The 25,353-nt window shown below is 38.7% G+C and overlaps 1 protein-coding gene across 1 annotated transcript; it reads left to right on the forward strand.

Moving 5' to 3' along the window:
- Window positions 1–228: 228 nt before the first annotated feature.
- LOC139714659 (T-cell immunomodulatory protein-like) lies at window positions 229–17,331 on the forward strand. The gene is made up of 17 exons (XM_071626338.1): window positions 229–578; window positions 2,458–2,536; window positions 3,381–3,538; window positions 4,172–4,223; window positions 4,781–4,852; window positions 5,647–5,930; window positions 6,328–6,416; window positions 6,986–7,164; window positions 8,689–8,821; window positions 9,882–9,987; window positions 10,709–10,747; window positions 11,284–11,291; window positions 11,427–11,505; window positions 12,865–12,995; window positions 13,643–13,725; window positions 15,005–15,122; window positions 17,142–17,331. The coding sequence occupies exons 1-17, from the start codon at window positions 380–382 to the stop codon at window positions 17,199–17,201; spliced, it is 1,869 nt and encodes a 622-aa protein (XP_071482439.1). The 5' UTR covers window positions 229–379; the 3' UTR covers window positions 17,202–17,331.
- The last annotated feature ends 8,022 nt before the right edge of the window (window positions 17,332–25,353 follow it).

The raw sequence follows: 25,353 nt of genomic DNA on the forward strand, positions 1-25,353 counted from the left end.
GCTATATGACAAACATATGCTTCATAAAAATTAAAAAAAAAAAAAAAATCTGTAGGGCCTACCAAGTGGGTCGGATTAACCAATCCCAACCGACCCTGGACAACTCGACCCCGTCAAGCTTATCATGGTCGCCCTGTCCCGTGGTTGAGTTGTCTAGGACCCCGCATGTAAGTGCGTGTGCAGATCCAGATGGCTAGCTGGTTGCTTCCACAGAAACTGCAGTGGTTGTAGACAGCGTAACAGAATTCAGAAGTACTTTTACGCCGTAACCAGAATTAGTGGCGTCGAATTAATCATCTCTGTTGAACTGTCTTGACTTCATATCCTTTTCCTAGTTCCTTATCATTGACGTTTGCGTGGGTAAATTTAGTTCGTCAAAATGGCTGTAAAACCAGTCGGGTACTTCTTTATCGTGTGGATGGCACATCTCTTCACTGTTCAGATTTTCACTGGCTTTTCTCATGCAGTGTTGGTTGATATGACTGATAGTTTAGGGGGACCGCTGGACGGACTGATTGCAACATTTGGAGATTTTAACATGGACAAGAAGACCGATGTTGTGATCATCTCTGACAATGGTAGATTCTTTTTTTTTTTTTTTTTTTTTGGGATATACTTTACCCTAAACCTTCTGTGCATTTAAAATGGTTGAATATCATGAACATCTTTTGTTGTACAATGTAAATTAGTTATTTACTGAAATACTGAGCTGAGTAACTCATGAACCGGTGAATACTGTAAAACAGGAAATGTTCGCGTGTATTTTAATTTCGCGAATTTTGCGAGCGCCAAGATTGGCGAAATTAAAATGCACGCGAAATTTCTTATCTACATTATCATACTGATTATAATCATGCATTGAACGCAAGAGGCAATTCGCGAAAATTTCTTGCCGCGAAAAAGGCCGTCGGCTCCGATTCACGAAAATTTCGTGCCGCGAATATATCATGTTTTACAGTATATGGTGACACAGTTTGGTAGCACACAATAGTTGGGTGTCCAACACATCGACACCCTAAATGTTTTCCTATCAAGAATAGATAAAGGTTACTTAAATTATCTCACAATTTGCCTGAAATTTTACTCACATGTATTAAAAGAAAATAGACCTATAGAAAATATAGGCTGTATAAATATTACAATGTATTTTACTCTGAATTCAGAAGCGCGCATTGAAAATGTGGTTTGCGGTACACGTGCGCTCCAAGATGATTTATACAACTGTACAATAGGCCTAATAACTGTTTCGAACTAGCTGAGTTGTGCCGTATTTTGAAACCAGTAAATTTGCCCCTACCCTGCCTGTATTGACAATACATGTGAAATGCACTCATATCATACTTTTCCTGTGTGCATTCAAATCTTTGGTGTCATTGTTTTGCTGTTGATCTAGTTTGTTATCGGGTTTTTCAGTAAAATATTTGGACATCTTCAAATTCCCAGTGAAGAATGTGCGCTGTTGCATGTGTGAAAGTTTATTCTTTATGTGCAATGCTATAAATAGAGCCCGTTATACTTATAGAGGTGTGTCGGTTTCAATGTAGTTTCTACAGGGTCGATGCGTTAGACACCTAGGGTTGTAGTGTATACTGTACTATACATGTGTGTAGAGGTGTTGACATCAACACTGAGTTTGTCTGTCCAACATACAACCTGTATGTTACAATACAATACATTGTCTTTGATGAAACCGATATGTTCGTTGACTTTTTAATGGAGCTCTGCCGGGTGGGCCCAATTTTCACAAAAAAGATATAATTTATTCATTAATTAAATAACTTGAATATGAATTGAAAGAAAGGGGAGGGGAGTTATCGAACTGGGCCGTCATGTACACTGTATAATGTACAATTGTAGTGCTAGTTGATTGGAAGGTATTTTAGAGAAGTTAGCAAGTGGAAAGGGAAAAGCGATTTATTGAGGGACGATTATAACAAAAGATAGAAGCGGAGGGCTACCTTGGCTGCACATGAAATCGACACCCCTCTTTATGTCTATTTTGCGCGAAGAACTTAAATGCATGGGTGTGATTATGCGCAGTGGTTTGTTATTTTTCACTGGGAATTTTTAAATACTACGTTTGTATGGATCTACAGACATGCTGTATTGAACTTTGAGTACCGTACACTTTAGTGTAGGCTTACTAAAATGGCAAAGAGAATCACACAATCAAGGAAAAGAAACTACTGGTAATTAATTTCTCATTGTTTATTTTGCAAGGTAAATACAAAACTGTACATGTACTTCAAATGGAAGGATACTTCAAGTTATATTTCTAGACCACAGTGCTGGTACAGTACTCCTGCTAACAGCAAACAAACTGGTTGAGTGTTGTACATTTTACCAGTAAATTGTGTAGGATTCCTGTGAGGAGAAAGCTCCTGAATCAAGAGGGAGATTTTTCATGTTTGTGTTGATGATCATGTGTGTTATTTATAATTTGTTCTCCTCCTTCAGGTCACCGAGCTGAACTGTATCTAAAAGATGGAAATGACACTCATATTCTCCACCCGTCTCCAACGGCATACATAGAAAGGTATCTATGGAAACATCAGTTGACTACTGCAAGCCCTACACTTCTATTATCTATGTACTACACTGTACAACAAGTAGCCAGGTCCTATTTCTTAAAAGGTGTTAGGTAGCAGTTCTTACTATAATAATGATAGTATATGACCTCTGACAACATTCAAACAGAGAGCAGGAGTCTTGTCATTAAAGTGACACATGCCATTGCAGCAAGGGTTGCTATCATAGCACCTTTTTGTGAAATGGAGCCTACAGTTTGCTGCACAGCAATTTACATATGTATGCTTGCAGTGGCTGATATCAGTATTTTTTATGTTACATTCTGCAGTCTGTTTCAAAATTACAATCAACAACATGTGTGGCTGTGTATGTGTGCATTGATTTCCGGCATCTTTACATTTTATTTGCACGCCTTATAATCTAGCTTCTAAGGGCGCATGTGACATTGCCACTCAGCCTTATTTTGGTTTAGACTCTAGTTAGGCTGTGCTCTGAGACAAACCTCAAACAGACAACATGCTTGTGTTGAGCCCAGAACCAAATCAAGCTTGTACAGGTATTTTAAAGCTGTACGAGTGCATACAGGGATGCACATATTGCTGGGCTACACACAAACTTCTTTGCCTCAGGTGGCAAAAAGTTTTGTATGACGATGAAATGTTTCTATTTGAGTCTTTGTATTTAATGGCATGTGTTTTGGGTAATAATCAAGGTTGTCTCTAAAGGAGGTTAGTTGATGGTCACAAACATGACTACATTTTTATGGAGTTAGAATTACTTCAAGGACCAGACAGTAAGCCCAACAAAAAGAATGTTGGGCTAACATTGCTTATCAATTCTTTCTGGAACAGGCCCAATGATGTCATTACCAGCATAGGATCAGGTGACTTTGATGGAGATTTTCAGCTTGATCTCCTCATCACAACAAAACCCACATCCGACCCCTTCAATACCACCTCACCGACTCGAGTCTACGTGTACTGGGGAGATATAAGCGATATGCAATTTGGTAAGTGCTGTGTTTGCTATTGAATCATTTCGATACATCTGCCATGCTGTAATGTATTGGTGGAAGCATCTAAAAAAAAGGCTTGTTGATTGTTCATCTTGCTGTGGGAAATAATTCCTGGCTGCCATTGATGTCAAATTATATCACATAGTTGTGAAAAATAAGATTTAAAAAAAAAAATGTTCCTAGAATGATTAACCACCACCACTCTTTATCCTGGGGTGAACTATCACAATATTCTAGAGAAATTCATGCTGTAATCTTGGGCTACATGTACTTTGTAGGTTGGAAACATCAAAGGTCAAATTGCCACCGTTATTAGAATCATTTACAATGATTTGATGTACGTATCAGTATATCATTATGTAAAGACAAACTTAACAGTTTATATTTGGGTGTGGATTTTCTAGTGTTTCTTGTGTCATGTGTAATATCCACTTTGCAATACCTGTCTTGAACCTGTTCCTTTCTCAAGTATCATGATGTTACAGGCATGCATTCTATTTGTGAAGTACAAATGTTTGAAAAAATTTATGCCTGCCCGCAATGACTCGTACAATTCCCGTTGAGGAAAAACCACACTGAATTGAAAGAATGATTCATTCTTCTGTGTTGCCTTTGTTTTCCATCCAGTGAATGAGACGTTAGTGACGGACCAGTTGCGAGACCAGCCACTGATCATGGAGTAAGTTCACTCTCTGCACAGTTGGCATAGAACACTCAAGATTTTGAAATGACTGCTATATTGAGTTAAAGTATATTCTTTGACTTCTCTGAAGGCAGGTTGACAGGTTGCAGGATTATTGCCAATGATTGATAGATGATTACATTGTACAAACTAATGATATATATGCCAATTTGAAATTCCAGTTGTATTCCCAGGATTTCATGTGATTAGACTGCCATTTCTTGAATTATTCATTAAGAGTAGTTTGTGTATGTGTATGTTTTCTTTCATTTAAACTGGGAGGGCAGTTAAACAAAATAGCGAAGAGATTTTCAATACAATTATTTGCATCTGAAGGATAACAAAAAAGTGAAACAAAGAACCCAATCAAACTGATTAGTTTTCCCAACACATCTGTGATCGGTTTCTTACAAATTCAATGCTTTACTAATAATTTCTCAATTTAAGTGTAGGACACTATGTGCATGTTTACTTAACTGTATCCGTGATTAGAAACTGACCAGTAGTCATAAGTTACATTGTGAGATACATTCTATGTGTCTCATCTTTTGCAGCTCCAATGCAGATACAATATCAGATATCTTTGGAGAAGAAGTGAATGGACAGAAGAAGTTTTGGCTGACTCGGTAAGTTTATCTTTATTTATTTCCCAGATGATGATAGCAAGTATGAACGTATTAACTACAGTAACTAAATGTATTTTTAACGTATCATAATGAACTGTTCAATGTGTTGGCAAGCTGAGTAGTAAGATGCAGTTATTACTGTGTGAAAGCAAGTTTTTCTCCTGTTATAATTTTAGTGGTCAAACACTTGTAATGGGAGTCAGAACAGAAAGACTGATAGATTGTGTCCTCAAGAAATGATAATACGGTACGACATGATAATGCTGTATGTATCTGTGCCTTGAAATTTAGTAACTTTTCTGTTGCTCGAGCCAACAAAACATTAATATGGAGGTGCAATCATTGATGTGACCAACATATAACTCTGTGTTGAGCTTCTATTGCAGTGTGCAGACTTTGTTTAGTTACACTGTACAGTAAAGGTACAGCAAACATGCATGTATATCCGTGTGTAGGTAGAATCATCGAGGTCATGTTTACGTGGGGTGTTTTCAGGAACAGTGTAAGAAAAATGAACATCCACATCCTGTGCTGAATTGGAATATAGCTTCCAAATTTATAGAGTTGTCACTTTGTCTTGGGAACACACATTAAGATACGTATGTGTTTGGAAAATTAGAGAAAGATATAAGAATGAGTGAAAGTAGGCCTGCCTTAGACCCTAGACCTTCTTTGTTGACTGCATGTTTAATAGAAATGATTCATGGGATAGCATTCCTGTACACAGCATATTTTGATTAATGGGGTAGCGTTCCTTTACACAGCATACATGTATTTTGTTGAATGCTTTCTAGAGCAAACTCCAGTAGGCACTTTGTGTCACACGTCCTACGAGGGCGCGAGGATTACCATCTCAAGATCCCAAATTCGAACGCCTTCCTGGATCTGACCGGAGACCTGGCGGCCAACCTCTTCCTGACCACTCTGAAGCCGGGAACCAGTGATGTCGTCTTCGAGGTGTGGACCTACACGGAGGGAGTGGACGGGGAGCCCAGCTCTTGGCACTTTACCGAGGACTACGAGCCTCCCTCTGGCGGGCGCATCGAACACATGGGAATATCCACTTTTGCTGACATGGGTGAGTGCTTGCTTTTCTGCCTTTACCAAGGCTCTGTGATTGGTATTCCCATGTCAAATTGCACATTGAATAGTTCTATCTGTGGTTGCTGTATAACCAGGCAGTATTTGTGCATCATGATGACCTGACCATGAATGTGGGAACATGTCTGCAGTTTCTGTTTTCGGGAATATAAAACACTGTCATGTGCACGAATGTAATTGACTTGTCTTGATAGAATGCAAATTGGGACCAGAAGGAAATTGTACATGCATTGTGTGAAAAGATTTGAAAGGTCACCGATTTTTCAATTTCAGCCACAGATGAATCTAGCTTTTTCAATTACGATTCTGGTTCTTGACTTGTTTGAATAATGGCTGCCAAGATTACAATTTCTTCTTCCCCTGTGTCAAAACAGATGCTGATGGTCTAATGGATCACATTCTCCCAGTGTGCTACAATGCAGCATGCATCAATGGTTCGGTCTTCGTCAGGTTTCAACGATTGGTGAGTCTCTGTGTTTTATCACCTCTGCGTGGTGTCTGTTCAACCTGTAATTACTCTGATATATGTAGCTTTTGATTTTAAATGCAATTCCTATCCACACCATGTCTAATGTGGCTTTGATGAATAATATAAATCATATATACAAGTTGAACTTATGTACCTACCATTACCACCAAGATGAAATACAATTCTAATGACTTGCAAGTTACAGCAGCTGAACTTTGCAGCAAGCGCTTTATAGTGCTTTGAAACTTAAGTAATATTAAAGTGCTTTACAAATGACGTTTTTTTTTAAATTAAGTCTGCATTGCACCAAGTCTGCGCACTGCGCCCATTCTGTGGAAATAATACTCTTTCTTTCCTCATTGTTCTTGGGTGCACACATTGCATTTGGGCTCCATGATGTAGTTTATGATCGTAGAGTGTTGGAAATAGTGTTGTCCTTAATACATTGTAAATGAAATGAATATTTTGGCCAAAGTTTTGAACATTGCTGCTGTCGTAAATGACTTGGTGATGACTGAGATGTTACCCCCTCCCCCTATTAATGTCATTTGTTACTTCCCAAGACCTCCTGGCAACAGATGTTTGATGGCTCCACATTGTCCGGCGACAGGGCATGGGGATTCGTGCCCCCCACTGTCCATCTGACAGACTTCGCCTCACTCCCTCTTATGCTGCGGGCCGGTGATCTTGACCTCGACACGTACTTTGACCTGCTGGTCGTCATGCAGTCAACTAACAGAGAGTATGGAATGTGTCTTGAATGCCATATTTGAAGTACGCTACTGCTTCTGCGTAATTCTGCACTGCACAATAAACCTATATATTTTGCTCAAACTTCGCTAACATTACTTTTTAGTAAGAGCATTAATTTTGTCAGATTTTGTCCCAAGTCATTGTATACTTTCTATTGTGCACTGTTTGCATGTCTGCATAATTAGATGTTTAAGTTATTTATTTTCTGCTTTGCTAAGGATACAATTTGCAAGTCATGTTCAGGTGTAAAACTTATGTTGAAACTAGATATATCGCTACGGCGACTGATATGCCTCCGCCATAATGCATGGTTCTCCTAATAGGTCTATAGTACAATGTCTTGACAATGTGTGATGACAGTTTCACACAATTGGCAAAATATTAAAATGACAGGTTTGCCACAAATGTGCTGAATGTTCACTTTCCTAGAACTAGGTTCAATTGGATGAATGATTAAAATGTCAGAGTGCAGGTATTTGGGGAACTGATGATTTTTACTTGACTTTTGACCCTTTTATAAGTTTATGCATTGAGTAATTTTCAAGGTATTGAGAAAAAGTATAATTTCAGTATCAAATGGGAAAATAGCATTATCTAAACCTGACCTTTGACCTTTGACCTTTGACCTCACAGTTCCAAAGAGAATCACTGTTAGGTCGAACATGCATAAATATGTAAGTTTCATGATGATACCTTGAGTTACTTTTGAGATATGGAGGAAAAAGTGCAATTCAACACTTTCACTTGACCTTTGACCTTTTGACCTTTGACCTTTTGGCAAGAAACTTCCCACAGAATATATATCGGGTAATACATGCATACATCAAGTTTAAAAAAAAACCTTCAGGCATTGCATAAATATAAGGAAAGTAGTGATATTTTGAGGAGTTGACCTTGACCTTTGACCCCCTGACCTTTGAACCATGACCCCCAACTTCCCTAGATAATCACTGCCCATTGGAACACGCATATATACTAAGTTCCATGAAGATACCTTGAACCATTTGCGAGATATGGAGAAAAACATGAATTTTCAACCTTTTTTTCACAAAATAACCTGTGACCTTTGACCTTTGACCCCGTGACCCTAAAATCCAAACAAAGTATTATCCCCCCAGGATATACCCTCATACCAAGTTTGATGTAAAACCACCACACGGTTCTTGAGATATCGACAAAAACAAAACAGGACGGACGGACGACCCGAAAACATAATGCCTCCGGCCACTTTGTTGGTGGAGTCATGAAAAAAAGGTTTTCAAATTCTCTTCATGTTTGAAGTATACTTTTGTTGAATATTCCTTGATGCCTTTAGTGTAACAATTCATTTTATCTTCGTGGAGTGTCACTTCAAGCAGTGAAATGACCGAAAGCATAAAGCAAAGAAATCATGAAAGCTCTCTCTCTAACGTGTCTTGTAAACAAGCCTCTGCCATGATTGGACATGAATGAATTTCTGTCACGACATGAGTTGACACCAAAAACACTGTTTGCTGCTCTGTCCTGTCCGCAGCTCCTCTGTCCAGAGGAGGCTAGCCCTGCTCAGGAATAACGCGGGGAACGATCTAATTCCGCAGTGGATTACTGATCCCAGCACAGACAACTCCTCGCCCATCCTTGCCAGTTTCCTGGACATTCAGCGCACGGTAAAGAGAGAACACTCCTCAGAAAAATGACAAGCATTGGTCTATTTGAGATAGTGATCATGTCACATTGAATGTGAGTGCAGGACCGCATGGCCTATGGTGCATTCATCGCTATGCTCAGCTGATTAATTAGCACATCTGATTGTATTCATTCTTTAAATTCAGTACACATTTCTTGCGCTTTCAAATGCCCTTGCCATTCTTGTGGTCCTAGCTTTACCGGGAACCTTTTACACACCTGAGTTAAGATGAAAAATAAAGCGAAAACCTTGTCCCAAGAATACAATGCAATGTGTAGGAATTGAATTTAAGACTACTGTAAAATGAGGATTGTTCACTTGCATTTTAATTTCGCAAATTTTGAGAGAGCAAAGATTCACGAAATTAAAATGCATGCAAAAGTTCTTGTCTACACTTTACCATATGTCCAAAAAGAACAAATACAACGGGACCTTCCACAATGATATCTTTAAGAATAGTGAATCAATCCAAATACGATTTCACGGTATGAAACTATAACTTATTACCCACATCTTACAGAAAACCCCATCCGATTTGCTTCAGTGGTCAAAGAGAAATGAGGAGTTTTGTAGAGCATGTCAGGAATCCCTTCCCTCCAAGTTCTGTCCATTGTGTTCACACATTATGCAGTTCCAACAGCATCCAAGTGATAAACTTGAAAGAATCAGATCCATGACATGCTTTACAAAAATCCACATTTCTCTGTCACCACTTGGTCACATTGAATGGGGTTTTCTGCACAATATTGCTAAGATGTTGTATTTTTGGACCCTGAGGTAGCATACATGTATAGACAGTTTAATCATATTGGAAGTTATCAATGTGAAGATCCAGTTGTAATTTCTTTTTTTTTTTTTTTGGATATATTGTATGCATTGAATGTTAGAGGCAACTCACAAAAATTTCATGCCATGAAAATATCTTGTTTTACAGTAAGTGTGTAAGGGTCTGGAACCATATCTACCATACCACAGAGCTGTCGATGATGTGTCTGTTTCACTTGCATGTTTGTTTATTTGTTTGTTTATTGTGGCCACAGGGAGAACTGGACGTTATGCTGGTCAACCAGACTGAGTCAGGAGAGAATCGTGTGTGCCTGCTGGCCAACAAGATGAGTATTGATGCCTACTTTGTGCAGGTTGAAGGTGAGTCCAGCTGAAACATGTGAGTGTACAGTCCAGCCTCAGTTATCCAGACATAGGGGGACGGATGAGATCGGACTGTATTGCATTTGCATGTTTTCTAAGCCTATAATATTACTTTACAGCATCTTCTTGTCACTCTGTGTGATCTTAGAGTCTCTTTCATTGTCACTGTCAATCGGTTATCAGCTACTTTTTTTCTTGTTTTTTAAAACTTGTACAAATAGAATCTTTCATACAGAAAACAGAATGAAAGAAGAAAACATTATTGAACTCTGTGTAGTGAGCAATCAACAACGCAGCATATCGTCGGTGGGGCGACAAGACCTCTACAAGATCTACAAAATGACAAATGTTCAGGAGAGCAAAAAAACATGGCAGCCAAAGCACTGTATCCAATGGGATGGACATTCCTTTGACATGCCATGGTGGCCTCATTTTTTAGGTAAGACATCTAGGATTTGGACAGGACATCACTGGACTGATTATTGACTGACTATTAACCCAAAAAGTCATTTTCACCAAAATTGCAGATACAAGGTCTTGTCACCCCAGCGATGATATGTTTTTGTCACTATCATTTGACAGTATTCTATTTGAGAGACCCAAGCATTCAAGGTTCGGTCAATTTGATGATCATATACACAGAGCTGTTAAGTAAACTGATCTATCATTCATTTGTCACCCATGTATTATCTATCATTCTGATTTTCTCCTAACCTAGTGCTGCGTGGCTTATGTGATTCCACTTGTCCGGGGAATGGTAGAGGCAACACGGTAAGTCTGTATTTTGGGGGATCTGTGTTTCCAAACACAAAATAGATTCAGAGAATCCACGATACTGGTATCTTGCAACCTTTTTTACCCCATTCTTATATGTACAGTCTTTTATTCAAAGTAATATATAAGCTGTTATTTTTTGCAAGGGTTTGATTTTCATGAATTTTGCAAATCACTGTTGGACCATGAATTGAACACATGCAAAAATATCACTATGAGCTAAGCTACTAGTAAACTTATGTAGAGCCTTGGTGTCAATTCGCGAAAAGAATATCTCGTGAACATGTCTGTGACCTAGCTGCTCATTCATGAAAATATCTGTATGCGAAAATAACAGCTTATACATTACACAACACAATGAATAGATGCATCATAAGCCAGTCTTGATTATTATGGTCTATTTGTGAATGCACTGTATTGCAATCAACAGTTTAGAATACAACCTCCACAAAATATTTCCCCTAGCTGCTGGTGGGGAATTTATCTCATTATGATTTATCTCTTTAAAACTCCCTAAAGCATCAGTAGTGACTGTGTATGCATGTAGGTAGTCTTAAGAGAGTCCCTTTTTATTCGTGAATGAGGTAGTGGGAGGGTACTAAAACTTTTGTCCACCATTTTCTTGTTTCCAATGTACTGCCTATCTTCCCATCACTGTCCAGCCCTATGGTATCAACCAACCAGGCCCAGCTGTCAGATATGACACCACCAGCTCGACGGGGAACACTCAAAAGAGTGGAGGTGAGGAGACCATTTATATCTCTCTTTTTTTTCTGGCTCTGTCTGAATTTTGCCATTTTCTCCTTCCTATTGGGCATACTGTCCTTTCCTGTCATTATTTCTATTAACTATCAATATCAATTTGACCCAATCCCTCTCCCATTGGCTGTCCTTAAGAGCCTAGAGGAGCAGAACAGAAAAGAAAGACTAAAGCTGCATTTACATCATGTTCCTGGCAGCCACGGAAGCCCCATTTGCCCAAAATGGAGTGTGCCCTGGGTAGGTGAGACATTCTCCTGTCTCCCCCCCCCCCCCCCCCCCCCCCCCTTCGTGTTCTAGTCTTGTTCATTCCAGTCCTCGCCCCTGTGAACATACAGCTATCAGATGCTGTTCACTTGCCGTCTGGTCAGGCTAGACTATCAATATTTTCCGTCACATCCCACTACAGACAGCTTCCAGGGTTTGTTATGGCCTATTACATGCTGTTGTGTTTTGTTTGGGCCACCCCGTGTTTTATCACGGCATACAAGATTCCTCATTAGCACCAGGACTGCTGTGGCAAATCTGACATGGCATCCACGGCAAAATATGGTCTCACTGCATCCTGTCTCACTGCATTGTTTAACCCTAACCAGGCCGGGCTTTTTGGCCTGTTCTGTGGCCGGGGGAGGGTTGATTCAACCCCCCACCCCCCTACCCCCGAGATCTCGGCCATCGATGGCGCAATCGCCCTGAAAATTGGCACATGCATTACTTGTCGCATAATCTATCAAAATATAGAAGAAGAAAAAAATAATTTGTAATCTTTTAAATATTTTATATTAATTAGATATGTGTGAAATCATAAATTTTGCTCTAATTTACAAAATAAAGCTAGCGGCATCCTAATTTTTGTTGACATTATTTCTTGTAGCATTCTTAACAAATGTACTTGAAAAAAAGATCTGGTATCGGAGTTATTTATTTATGTATTCTATTGTTTTATGAATTTCGTATGTATTTCTTTGTTTTTCGACCTTTGTTTTTTCGTATTTTTCCACAAAATTCATTGCAGAACCTATTTTAAGCTTAATTATGGTAAAATTAATTGATTGCAGCCATTGAAAGTGAAAATAATCATATCTTTTTGAATAAGGTGAGAAAACTCTATTTGCATAGACTTTGTACACAAAATCACGTTTTTGAGCCATTTACGGCCTGACGGCCCTTTTAGGGTTAACATCCATCCCGTTTTGTCCACGATGGCCTGAAATGTGGTTGCCAGGAACATGGTGTAAACGCAGGATTATGACCCAAGGTTCTGACATTGGAATTGGAAATCATAATGAAATTACACACAATGAATACAGAGCAGTGTTGTTTTTCGCTTGTCTTGTCCAGGTTCCCAGCTCTCGCAGTCGGCGTACTTCTCCTTACAGCTGCCTTACGTGCTTCTTGGTCTGGGGCAGAATCCAAATTTTGTGGACTACCTGAGGGTGGGCGTTCCGGCGGCAGTGTCAGATTCTGGCAGGGTGGGTTGAACAGCTCAGGAAAAAAAAAGAATCATACTTGCTCATTATATTCCTGACATGACAGTCACATCGAAAACTTTGCATAAGTATCTGCACCTATCATTGTTATTACATAAACTATCAGTCTCTATGTGTGGGTAATAGCTAAATCAGGTTCTTTTAATCAATAAACTCTACTGCAGAGCTGATTTTGCACACTCCAATGTGACTTCTCACTGCTGCACCTGAAGAGGAGAGAAGAGTTTTGACAGAAATGTGTTAGCTCCAAATGAACCCAGTTACTCTTGCGCAAAGTGATGGTTGAGGCAGATGAGATTTGGATGTAGGCTTCCTTCAATGCCAGGCTGCCTACTTGATGTCACAGTTGCAATTTCAGTAGTCCTCCTTCGCTAATCCTGAAAATTGTAATAGAAATTGAAATTGACTATATAAGGTTGATACTCCAATATAGAAGAAGTGAAATATGTGATAAGACTCTTTCGATATCAGGGCAAATCTTCAAATGAACTTTTAAATAGCAAGGAGTGAAATTGACTACATGTATATAAAGTAGTACCATGTGATGTAAGAAATCATGTTTGGAAATAATTCAATTCGCATGTCTTATTGACTGAATATTGCTTTGTTTTCTTTATTTGATGGTGTAGAATTCCAGAGTGCATGAGTGGACATCAATAATCCCCAACTCACAGCTCATTGTGATCCCCTCACCCTTGGATCAACCAGATGAGTAAGTGAAGCAAAGTGCCTTCAAAATACTAGTAACTGAAAACCATCAGCATGCATCCAATAACTGCAGTGTTTATCTTAAATTTGTGACAACTCACCTTGTCACAGTAGCTTGTTTAGTTGACAGCTGTGTTGGAATTTTGACTTTTTTAAAATGTTCTCCAATATTTTCTGCACCACAGTACAGTATACCCTAGGCCATGTATATCGCAGGGTTTTAGTACAATATTTTGTGAATTGGGACTTACAACTATTTTGCAAGTGGTTGAATTTGCAATCAGGGACCGCAGTATAAACACAGTGGGATGTATTACATCCCACTGTCTTAAAAAAGGCTGATACTTTGAAAGCATCAACTTTTTAAAGAGAAAAGTAAACAATGCACTTGCGTTGAAGTAGGCAGTAGTTTGGCCGGTTGTTGATTTGGCAACATCAATTGACTTGCGAGATTCAAGGGGAAAAAAAGCAAAAAAAAAACCCTGTAAAGTAAAACCATGCTGCTTTGCATATACAGAGTATGATCAGAGTTTTGAAACTATATATATATTGTCAGCTGAGAACCAGAGGGACAATATAATTTTGAGGCCATTTGAGTTATTTAGTATCATGTTGTAGAGCTCGATCTCCTCTACATTATGGTGCTAATTTTGAATTATTTTCATTTTCAGTAGAACTAATGTTAAAGGGAATGGCTAGTAACTGATTAGTGGGAATGCTGGGGGATGATTGTTCCAATCCTTGTGGGATTCATTTAAGAGTACATTATTTATCTATTGTTGCATGAAAATTGTTTACTTCAGTATGGTCTCATATTCAAGTAATCGCACCGTCACTGTACAGGCATGATAACCTGGAAACATTAAACTGCACATTACTTGAATATGAAACCATTCTGAAGCACATAATTTTCACAACAATAGATATATAATGTACTCTTAAAATGAATCCCACAAGCTGACAAGGATTGGAACAATCATCCCCCAGCATTCCCACTGATTCCCACTGATCAGTTACTAGCCATCCCCTTTAAAAAAAATCAAAACCATAAAGGCACTATTTTACTCAATATCTATAACAATGCTTATAAGTGTTTATAAATCTAACCACTTCTGATGAAATAAACTTTTTATTTAATTTGATTGTTTTACTTCACATCTACAGTATGTACGTTCAAATCTTTGAGTGAGATAGCATTATATTTCTGTAGATATTTGTAGATGTGCTAAGCGAGGGTCATGTGGTAAAATGTTGATGCGCTGGTGATGTGTCCTCCTTTGCAGCTGGATCAGTAAAATTCTCATCGTCCCTGGCCAGTCAGTGCTGCTGACTGGCGTCGTTCTCATCTGCACATGTGCCGTTCTTGCTCTCACCGCCGCTGGCCTGCACTACAAAGAAAGGGTACGTGACCACTCTCAAATTTGCCATCCTTTTATTATGCCTCCGTCACAAAGTGGTGCCGGAGGCATTATGCATTATGTTTTCGGGTTGTCCGTCCATCCGTAATGAATTTTGTGGACAGCGTAAGTAAAAAACCTTTTGAGGTATCCTAATGAAACTTGGCATGTATGTGTATTAGGGGTGAAGTTGTGCCTATCAACATTTGGATGCACATGCTCAAGGTCAAAGGTCAAAATGTCAAGGTCAAATACTTAAAATTTCACTATTTCCACCATATCTATGCAATGCCTAAAGATATTTTCTTTAAACTTTAATAGTGTATACATGTATTACCCAATTAAGATTCTCTGGTTAAAGTTTGGGGTCATTAGGTCAAAGGTCAAAGGTCAAAAGGTCTAGTAAAAATATTAAAACTTCACTTTGTTCTCCGTACCTTGCAAATTGTTCAAGGTATCTTCATGGAACATAGTATAATATATACATGTACTGATTGGCAGTGATTATCTAGAGAATTTAGGGTTCACGGGGTCAAAAGTCAGGGGTCAAAGATTAAGGGCAACACTTCAAAATTTTACTATTTCCCTCATATTTATGCAATGCCAGCAGGATTTTTTTTTACACACTTGGTGTATGCATGTATAACCTAATAGAGATTCTCTGGAAACTTTTTTTTTTCTTTTTTTTTTGCTTCAAAGGTCAAAAGGTCAAAGATCAAGGGAAAGTGCTGAACTAACTTTTCCCTTCATATCTCGGAAGTGGCTCAAGTTATCTTGAAACTTACTACATATTTATGCATGTTCTGCCAGACAGTGATTATCCTATGAATTTTAGGGTCAAAGGCCAGATGAAAATGGTAACAATGTACTTTTCAATACAGAAATTGCACACCTTTTCTCCATACCTTGAAAATGACTCAATGCATACACTTATGAATGGGTCAAAGTCAAGTTAAAGTCCTTAAATCAACAAATACATGCTCTCCTATTCATCTAATTAAACCTAGGTCAAGGAAGGTGAACATTCAACACATTTGTGACAAACTTGTCATTTTAATATTTTGCCAATTTTGTGAAAATGTAAGCACACATTGTCCACATGTACTATAGACCTATTAGGAGAATCATGCATTATGGCGGAGGCATACCAGTTGCCTTAGCGACATTTCTAGTTTTTTCCATTCCACCAAACCATTCATGATGTAGAATCACTTTTCAACAATGGGCAGTAAGTTGATATTATGTGATGGAGGGCAATGTCTTTATTCCAATATTTTTACTGTGAGATATCTGTATTTGGTAATCTTTGAATAGATTGTTCAATACATTGGAATTAGTCACATTATCTGGGTGAAAAAAAAAAGTTAAAAATCTGATGATACACAGAATCTATTTTCACACAGACTCCATGGTTTATGTTTTGATTGTAGTTCTTACAAATGATGAATGCGATGAATGCCATGGCCACTTGTGAGGAAAATGAGACTCGTACCTGCAAACAAAGCTGACAAGTCTGAGCTTCTAGATAATGGATATACCATTACACAAGGGGCTCCATAAGCCCACATCTTTCAGTACTTGTCTCTCTGATTGGCCATATGTGCACATTTGGTGGATGTACCTGTTGATTAGAGCAAACAGACAGAATGAACGTTGCAACACAACGCTCTACTGTGAGTCCTGTCGTGGTGTAATGTACATGAAACTGTAGTCTTGGCCTTAGACAGGCCCACACTGTCAATCACATTCCATGTTCCCACCAAGGCATACACGTGTATGCCTTGGCGGGTTACTCCTGTGCTAAATTTTGTTTATACTGTATCTCATATGGTATGTCTCCCTTTGACGTAAGTTTCACTAAATTGTGCTCCAGAGTAGGTATGGAAGATGTAGATTTCCTACTGAGAAAATAGTGCCAAGTCTGTATACCACTTACGTACACTCACAATTCCAACACCCCTTTCTTATTATATCTGTTCTATTTCTCATTGTGTCACTCTCTTTCTTGCTCTTCTCTATGCAGAAAGACGATGAGAAAGAGAAGAGGCAAGAAGCTCATCGTTTCCACTTTGATGCCATGTGATGCTGGTTTGGGGACAGATGCCTTCTTTATATGCATGACCTTGTAACTTATTTATTATCTAGTCATTCCGAGCTCATTTATCATTCAAATTTTCATCAGATCTCTTGACATGATTTGATGTCCTGTTATCTGAAAGCAATTGGCCTGTATGCAATGCTCATGGGTAGTGTATCTACGCCTGTCATGCAACGTGCAATAGAAAATGATATCAAACTAGAGCAAAATGGTGGAGAATATCGTCCACATACCAAGGGGACAGGACAGCATATTTCATTGTCACTGGTGCTTATATGTCAGACTCCATTGTTATGTTGATGGTATCTGCTGTGTTTCTGTCTGGGAAGAATAAGCTTGAGAGGGTTGGTTAGGTGAGAGGGAACTTTTGATATTCAAGTACAGTATCACTATGCCTTGAATACCACAAGGTTCAAAGGGTGAATGTCCATTCTAACATGCAGACATAAATTGTCTGGAACTGACGCCAACTCAAGAGAAAGTTGCTACGTATTAGCCGATGCAATCGTATGATGCGAATGGGAAGCCGCCTTGTAGTGTGAATAAAGGGAAAATCATCAACAGAAATTTCAGTTTCTGTGTGCTAGGTCAATACATGTAGTTGGTGTTTTGGATGAAAATTCAGCAATTGATTTTCAGGTATCAAGTGCCATCTGTAAAAGTGAGCTAAACCTTGCCTAAAAGAAATCCTACAGGTGTACCTTTAAGACCAGTATCAGCACCTCACTGATATTCTTTCAGTAATAAAATTACAGTGGTCTGATATTCCCTTTCAAAGTAATGTTTTGAAGGTATTCTAAAGCAGAAAGTGCTCATATTTGTTCATATTATTGCATGAAAACCCCAAAACTAAACTTTAATTACACTTGGATCACTGGAATATGTCCTTGACGTTATTACTTAATTTACGTAAAATCACTTTATTGCATGTACAGTATATACCAAAAGAAACTTTGCGTTAAATTTACGTGTAACGCAAGCGCCGATCGTTACTGCGTTAATCTTTCTGCGTTACAAAATTAACGATCACCGTGCGTGAATGATCGTTACAGATCGTTACTGTGCGTGAATGATCGTTACTGTGCGTTACAGATCGTTACTGTGCGTTAATTTTTAGATCTTGCGTTAGCGGACTTGTCATGTGGACTGGGAAGAAATCTCGGAAATTGCGAGACTCGGAGATGCCTGTCGTTCTTTATATTTACTACGGACAATTTCCTGCCGGCGGAGGGCATTAAAATAGCGATACAAATACCGAAAAGATTTTGTAGTTGAGCAGAACTCCCCTGGCAATGTCGTATTGTCATGGTCGTCAAATTTGTACTCATGGGGCGCAGTCAATGGAATCGGGCAAGCAAAAATTTCGAAGCCACCTTTTTCCCCAGAGCCAACATTTTCCATCGAACATTGAACCCATGAAATCACGCATACGCAAGCCTAAAACTAACGCCGACTGTCTAACGTTAGCGATGTCACGATTTTTAACTGTCAGACACTTACCCAATTCAGGAAGGTGCAAAAGTCCATTTATATTCCAATACACAACGTGTGTCTCGCTGAATAACTGGTGGTAGTGTGTGGTGACAAAGCCGAGTATTTCGGCAGTAAAAGTAGCGGGCAGCAGAAGAAAATGTCTGCCACTTTCTGCTCGCATTATTACACTGCCAGCAGGTGAGTCAAGTGGTGACTTGATAGGCGCTAGGACGCTTCACATGAAAGTTTACCCAGAAACATGAAAATCCCACGATGCCAAGGTGCCAGAGTGGGGAATGGGGAGGGGTGGGTAGAGAGAGAGACCAATCAACAGAAGAAACCGCGCGTACTGGCGCATTCTCGGAGGTCATGAACAGTCTGGGGTCTTGGAGATGAACAGAGAAGGAATGTTTAATTAAAGATAGCTCAAGTCGAAGACCCAGGATTACAAACGTTGATTCTTTTTTTTTCCTCCTCTCATTTAACATGCCTTCACATTTATGGTTGCACTCCTTGAAAAAACTCTCCTGCGATCTTTGTTAACTTAATGTAGCCGTTTAAAACGTCAAACTTACCATGAAAGTGTTACTACGTGTAATACAATAGTTAATACTATACCTATTGCTTTATTCATATCTGTAAAACACAAATTGGACTACCAATGACAATAAAAAAATACTTGTATTTGTTTTGTGCGGAGATTTTTTGTCTTTGTCCTGACTAGTTCATATGAAATTTCTTATGTTTTTACGGCAGCATCAACAGCCTAAAATAAATTACTGAGAGATTTATAAATTATGAAATTTTTGGCAAATATCCACTTGAACTTCAGGCATGAAAAGCTCCTGATATTCAGCAAAAACAACTCAACAGATGAGAGACAAAGTTCCGTCAAATTTTGAAAAGTAGCACGCAGATTTGCTGGGCGTGGTAAGGTCCATGCTTTGAGATCGTCACAATCGTGTTGTCACCAGGGAGGTGGAGTGTCTCTCTTTTACTTCCCTGTTGTCACGGAGTAGTATCGGGAAGTTGTCACAAACTCCAGGATCACCCCTCCCTGCCAACTCCATGTTGCTCCCAGGGAGGCGGGAAGAGTCTCTTCCCACCTCTCTGTTGCTCCCCAACGTGCATCGTGAATGCGTGGCGTTTCTTGTCACCGTCCGTACCCGAGGCTGCTTTGTATTTGTCTTGGAATATTGATTCATTTCTTGTCATGACATGAGTGTAGTAATCGTTTTGCATGGCTATGTAAAAAAATTGTGATACAACGTGTACTCAACTCGTCTTTGTGATTTTTTTTTTCTTTCAGTCCAAAAGGAAGACAAAATAGTATCATGACGTTTGCAATTGTTCGAAAGGTCTGCTTTTGATAACTCACAGACTACTAAGTATCAAATCACCCTTGTTTTTCCCGCTCCCACGCCCTCCAAATTGAGCAATCCACACGCGCGCGCAAATTCCTTTGCCATGTGGTTTTGCCAGCCAGCTGTCGGAATGTGCTTTGATGTTACATTTCAGCCTGGCCTGGCTGGCATGAATGGGTGTCGAGTTTCAATCAATACCTACTGTTGTTTTATTCTTGTATTTGAACATGTCGTTTCACCTGACAACACACGGAGATCGGGAAGGTGTAGAGCTGGGAAGAGGTTTTTGTTGTGTGTTGCAACCTAATCCGGGCAATTAACCCCAGAGGGCAATTACCCCCCCCCCCCCCCTCCCCCGCTAAATACTGGTTAATGGTAAGGTTAGAGTAAAGATTAGGGTAAGGTTTAGGGTTTGGGTTATGGTTAGGATTAGGGCCAGGGGAAGGGTCCGGGGTAATTGCCCAGGAAGAAAAGAGGGACACGCTTTTGTTCTTGGTCAAATCGATTTTCCTAGGTGATGCTGTGGAGCTAGAAAGGAACAAAAAAAAAAAAGCAATTATGACGTCTGGCGTACTTCCGGGACGTCTTATTTTTCTTCCACTCTGAAATTTCCTATTGTTTGGCGTTATCACTGTCGTTAATTGTTATATAGTTACCCTCTTTCGCATTATAAACTTGAAGTACATAGAACATTCATACGCATTAAGATCACACTCGAAAAGCTATGCTGGTGTTGTAGTTTGAACACAGCAAAATGAAATAACGAATATCCCGCAGATTTACCAAAATTATGCGTCATGTGGGTCCATTCATTTTCTTTTCTTTTTTTTTTCATTTGTCTTCTTGTCGATGTGGGGGGGGGGGGGGGGGGTATAGATTCAGGATATACTTTTCCTTTTCCCCTTTCGGCCCGGTGCGATTACTCCTGGTGCTGACATTCTTTCTGCTCGTCTTCCGATTATACTGTTGTAAATAAATGCACATGGAGCCCCAGCTGTATCGCAAAAAAAAAGAAGAAGAAGTCTATCTAAAGTTGACCTGCAAGTACATGTACTTAAGTAAAATCTGAATCAATTAGCCATGGTACGGGTTTGCGGTTTCAATCCCCTCGAAGCCCAATATTTGCTTTTCAGCAAGACACTTTATCCACAAAAGGCCAGGGCTCCACACTAACTTTCATTTCGGTGGCCCGATCGGGCCACCAAAATGATTGATTTTTATTTTTTGGTGGCCCGAAAAGAAAAACAAACAAGCAAAACTATCGGTCCTACTAAACATAGAAAAATAAATATCAAGTATTACTGAAGTGATACAGGTACCCACGTCTAAAATAAGGAGAAAATTTAATCATCTTATACCGTTATTCTGAGATCTAAGATTTCGCAAATAGGCTTATAATAGATTATTATAAAAGTTGATGCCTATCAAATTGGTCAAAATTTACGTTTGAAATGAGAAAGTGGGAGCATTTGCAGACATTAAACATCCGACATTTGTTTTAGCATCGTAAAGAGCCAAAAAATTACCGTTATTTATTTCTGGTGGAAATTCAAGCAATCATTCAACATTTACAAGTATTTTAACACCTTCCGGAGCCGAATGTTACCGTTCATCATTTTCAAATGTAAAACCAAGCAACCGGCATTCATTCTATCATCTTACGGACCTGAATATCATCCTTATTCATTTCCGAACGTGAAAGCAAACATCCGCTCTTTATTTTATCATCTAACTGAGCCGATTGATACCGTTTATAATTTCCAAATGTACAAGCAACAATCTGTTACTTATTTTAGCATCGTACAGAGCAGAATATTACCGTTATTCATCTCCAAATTCAAAAGCAAACACCCGACATTTACTTTATGATCGAAGGAGCCGAATGTTACTTCTGTCCACTTCCGAAAGTGAAATGAATCATCTGACATATTTCAGCATCGTACGGAGCCGAATGTTATACTGTTTTTCACATTCAAACGTCATCCGACATTAAATTTACCATCAAACGCAACTGAATGTTATTGTTATTCATTTCGAAATGTTAAATTTATAGCAAATGTCTGATATTTATTTTAGCATCTTAATTATGGAGCAGATTGTTACTACTTGTCACTTCCGAACGTCGAAAGCAATCATCTGACATTTATTTTGGCATCTTCCGAAGCCGAATGTTATTGAGCAATATTTACTTTCGAACGTAAAAGCGAACATTCGGCATTTCATCGTCGTACGGAGCTGAATGTCATTGTTATTCATTTCCGAACGTCAAAGGGATCATTCGACATACATTTTAGTATCTTCCGGAGCTGAATGTTATTGGCATTTACTTTTGAACGTAAAAGCGAACATCCAGCAATTATTTCATCATCGTACTGAGTTGAATACTATTGTTATTCATTTCCGAACGCCAAAGCAAACATTCAACATTTATTTTAGCATCTTCCGGAGCTGATTGTTATTGCTATTTACTTTCGAACATAAAAGTAAACATCAGACATTTATTTATCATCGGACGGAGTTGAATACTATTGTTATTCATTTCCGAACGTCAAAGCAAACATTAACTTTCACCATCAAACGCAGTTAAATGTTACTGTTGTTCATTTCGAAATTTAAAAGCAAACATCCGACAGTTATTTAGCATCGTATGGAGCAAAATATTACTGTTATTCACTTCCGAACGTAAAAACAATCATCTGACATTTATTTCAGCATCTTCTGGAGCCGAATGTTATTGCTATTCACTTTCGAAAGTAAAAGCAAACATCCAACATTTATCTTGTCGTTGTACGAAGTTTATTATTATTGTTATTCATTTCCGAACGCCAAAGGGATAATTCGACATTTACTTTAGCATCTTCCAGAGCTAAATATTATTATTATTTACTTTCGAACGTAAAAGTAAACTTCCGGCATTTATTTTATCATCGTATACGGAGTTGAAATTCGTTATCATTTATATCCGACCGTCAAAGCAAACATTCGACATTTATTTCAGCATCTTCCGGAGCCTATTTTATCCCTATTCATTTCCGAACGCAAAATCAAATATCTGACATTAATTTCAGCACGGTACGGAGCTGAATCTTACCATTATTCATTTCCAAAAGTATGAGCAAACATCCGACATTTATTTTTGTATAATACGGAGTCGAATATTGCCGTTATTCATTTCCAAAATTAAGAGCAAACATCTGACATTTATTCTAGCAGCTTACGGAGCCGATAGTTACCGCTGTTCATTTTCAAAACTGAAGGCAAACATCCGGCTTTTTTGGTGGCCCGGCGTGCGTTTTTGGTGACGCCGGTCGCAAATAAACCATTCGCGAAATCGCGATTCGATTCGCGAAAAGACTCCGCTAAATCGCTACACTCGGCAGGGGCTACGTCGTCCTTTCACCAGGTCTCGTTTCAAAACCAAAATCTCGTGTGAGTTCTTGCGTTACCTATCGTTAATTTTAACGAAACATCGTTAATTTGCGTGAGGGATCGTTACTCATCGTTACTCATCGTTACTCATCGTTACTACAAACGTTAATTTTCCCGATCGTTACTTTGCGTTACTAACGATCCAGGTGAAACCGCTTGCGTTAATGAAACGTTAATGTTGATTAACGCAAAGTTTCTTTTGGTATATACTGTAAGTCTTCCATTCAAGTACAGAGTGATGATGATTATTATATGGCATGTTATGAGGCAATTTTGTGTACGTGTTTTATTACGGATCTTAAGAGATCTTGGGTAAGGAGGCAAGATTTGTATTTTTGTGCAACAAAATTCTTTCATCTGTGGGCAGTGGGTGGTCATTGAGAAAAGACTGATATAATTTTTGTTTCTGCTGTTCATAATACGTGTATGGATTGTAATTCTCTATGATATGTATAATTATGTATACGGTATATATTAAATGATATTCGGTGAATATTGCTAAGAAAGTGTATTCCCAGTCATCCTTATCTACAATTCCTATAGTTGCTCTTGATATATAGCCTATATGTCACAGTGTATTATGATAGATGTGCAATATCTTTGATTTGACAGTTAAATTTCCATGTTCAGATTAGATGACAAGGTACTAATGTGTAGATTTGTGATTTATTTTATATCAAATTATAAACTATTACCGTATGTATTTCCATACATGTCGAGGCAAACGTGTGAATGTGAGATGTTCTGGTACGAGGAAAATTTGTTTTTCGGTAAATGAGATTCATATGCATGTACCAGTAGGATTCCAAGGCAGTTAGTATTTCTCTGGCACATAAGCACTTTGTGTGTGACCTTTCAAAATATAAAACTTTTCTTTTTCATGACCAGTGGAATGCTGGAATGACAGTCTCAAAATGAAGTACTGTAAAATGAGGAATGTTCGCGTGCATTTTAATTTCGCAAATTTCGCGAGCGCCAGGATTCGCGCAATTAAAATGCACACAAGAGATCTTATCCACACTACATGCATTGAATGCCAGTGGCAATTCGCGAAAATTTCATGCCGCGAAAAAGGCCGTCGGCTCCAATTCGCGAAAATTTCATCACGCAAATATATCATGTTTTACAAAAACTAGTAGGTTACAGATGAGAGCTTAATACAGTGTAGCTTCAGTCCTCATGAACACCGTGGTAGGGAAATGACCTGGCACGAACAAAACTTTTTCACTGTGTCAAACTCGGCAGAGTGATGGAAAATTTTGCTAAAAGACGAGTTTCGTGATGAATAGAAGATTTGTGTGATACGGACAGTTGCTATGACCAATGAAAAGTAGTTATTGTATGTGTTGGCATGAGCTGAACCACAAAGGCAGTTTTGATACCTTCCGCCACTTTCACTTCTTATCTCCGTTATGCACCTAGTGTTCTCAATTATATTGGAATATGGAAACTTACTTTACAAGCTTAGTTACATTGTACAACACCAGCTAGAAAGCGATACATGTGGAGGAGAGTTCCTTATCATTGGCTGGACTCCAAAGTCCTCTATAGAACTGAAACTTGTTTGAATGTCAGTATAGAATTATGGTATTGTTTCAGTACTGGTAGACACACACATATTAAAGCTGTGTTTTTGTTTTCTTACCATAGAATTGTGTTTAAAAAAAAATCAGCTTGTGTTATCACTATTCAATGTTTCACTTGAGTAGGGAAGGAAGAAATAAGACCTATGTCAGAAGCTGTATCTGCAATGACTGTCACAATAGATCAAAATGATCACTTCCAAATGGACATTGGCAATTTGGTTGGAGGTATGTAGCTGTACTGTTCAATAGTTCAGATTAACAGCTTTATAAAAAATGGCTAAATAT

Source organism: Diadema antillarum, unplaced genomic scaffold (genome assembly GCF_040938485.1).
Source record: "Diadema antillarum isolate AM-2024a unplaced genomic scaffold, OU_Dant_1.0 seq00002365_RagTag, whole genome shotgun sequence".
NCBI lineage: Eukaryota > Metazoa > Echinodermata > Echinoidea > Diadematoida > Diadematidae > Diadema > Diadema antillarum.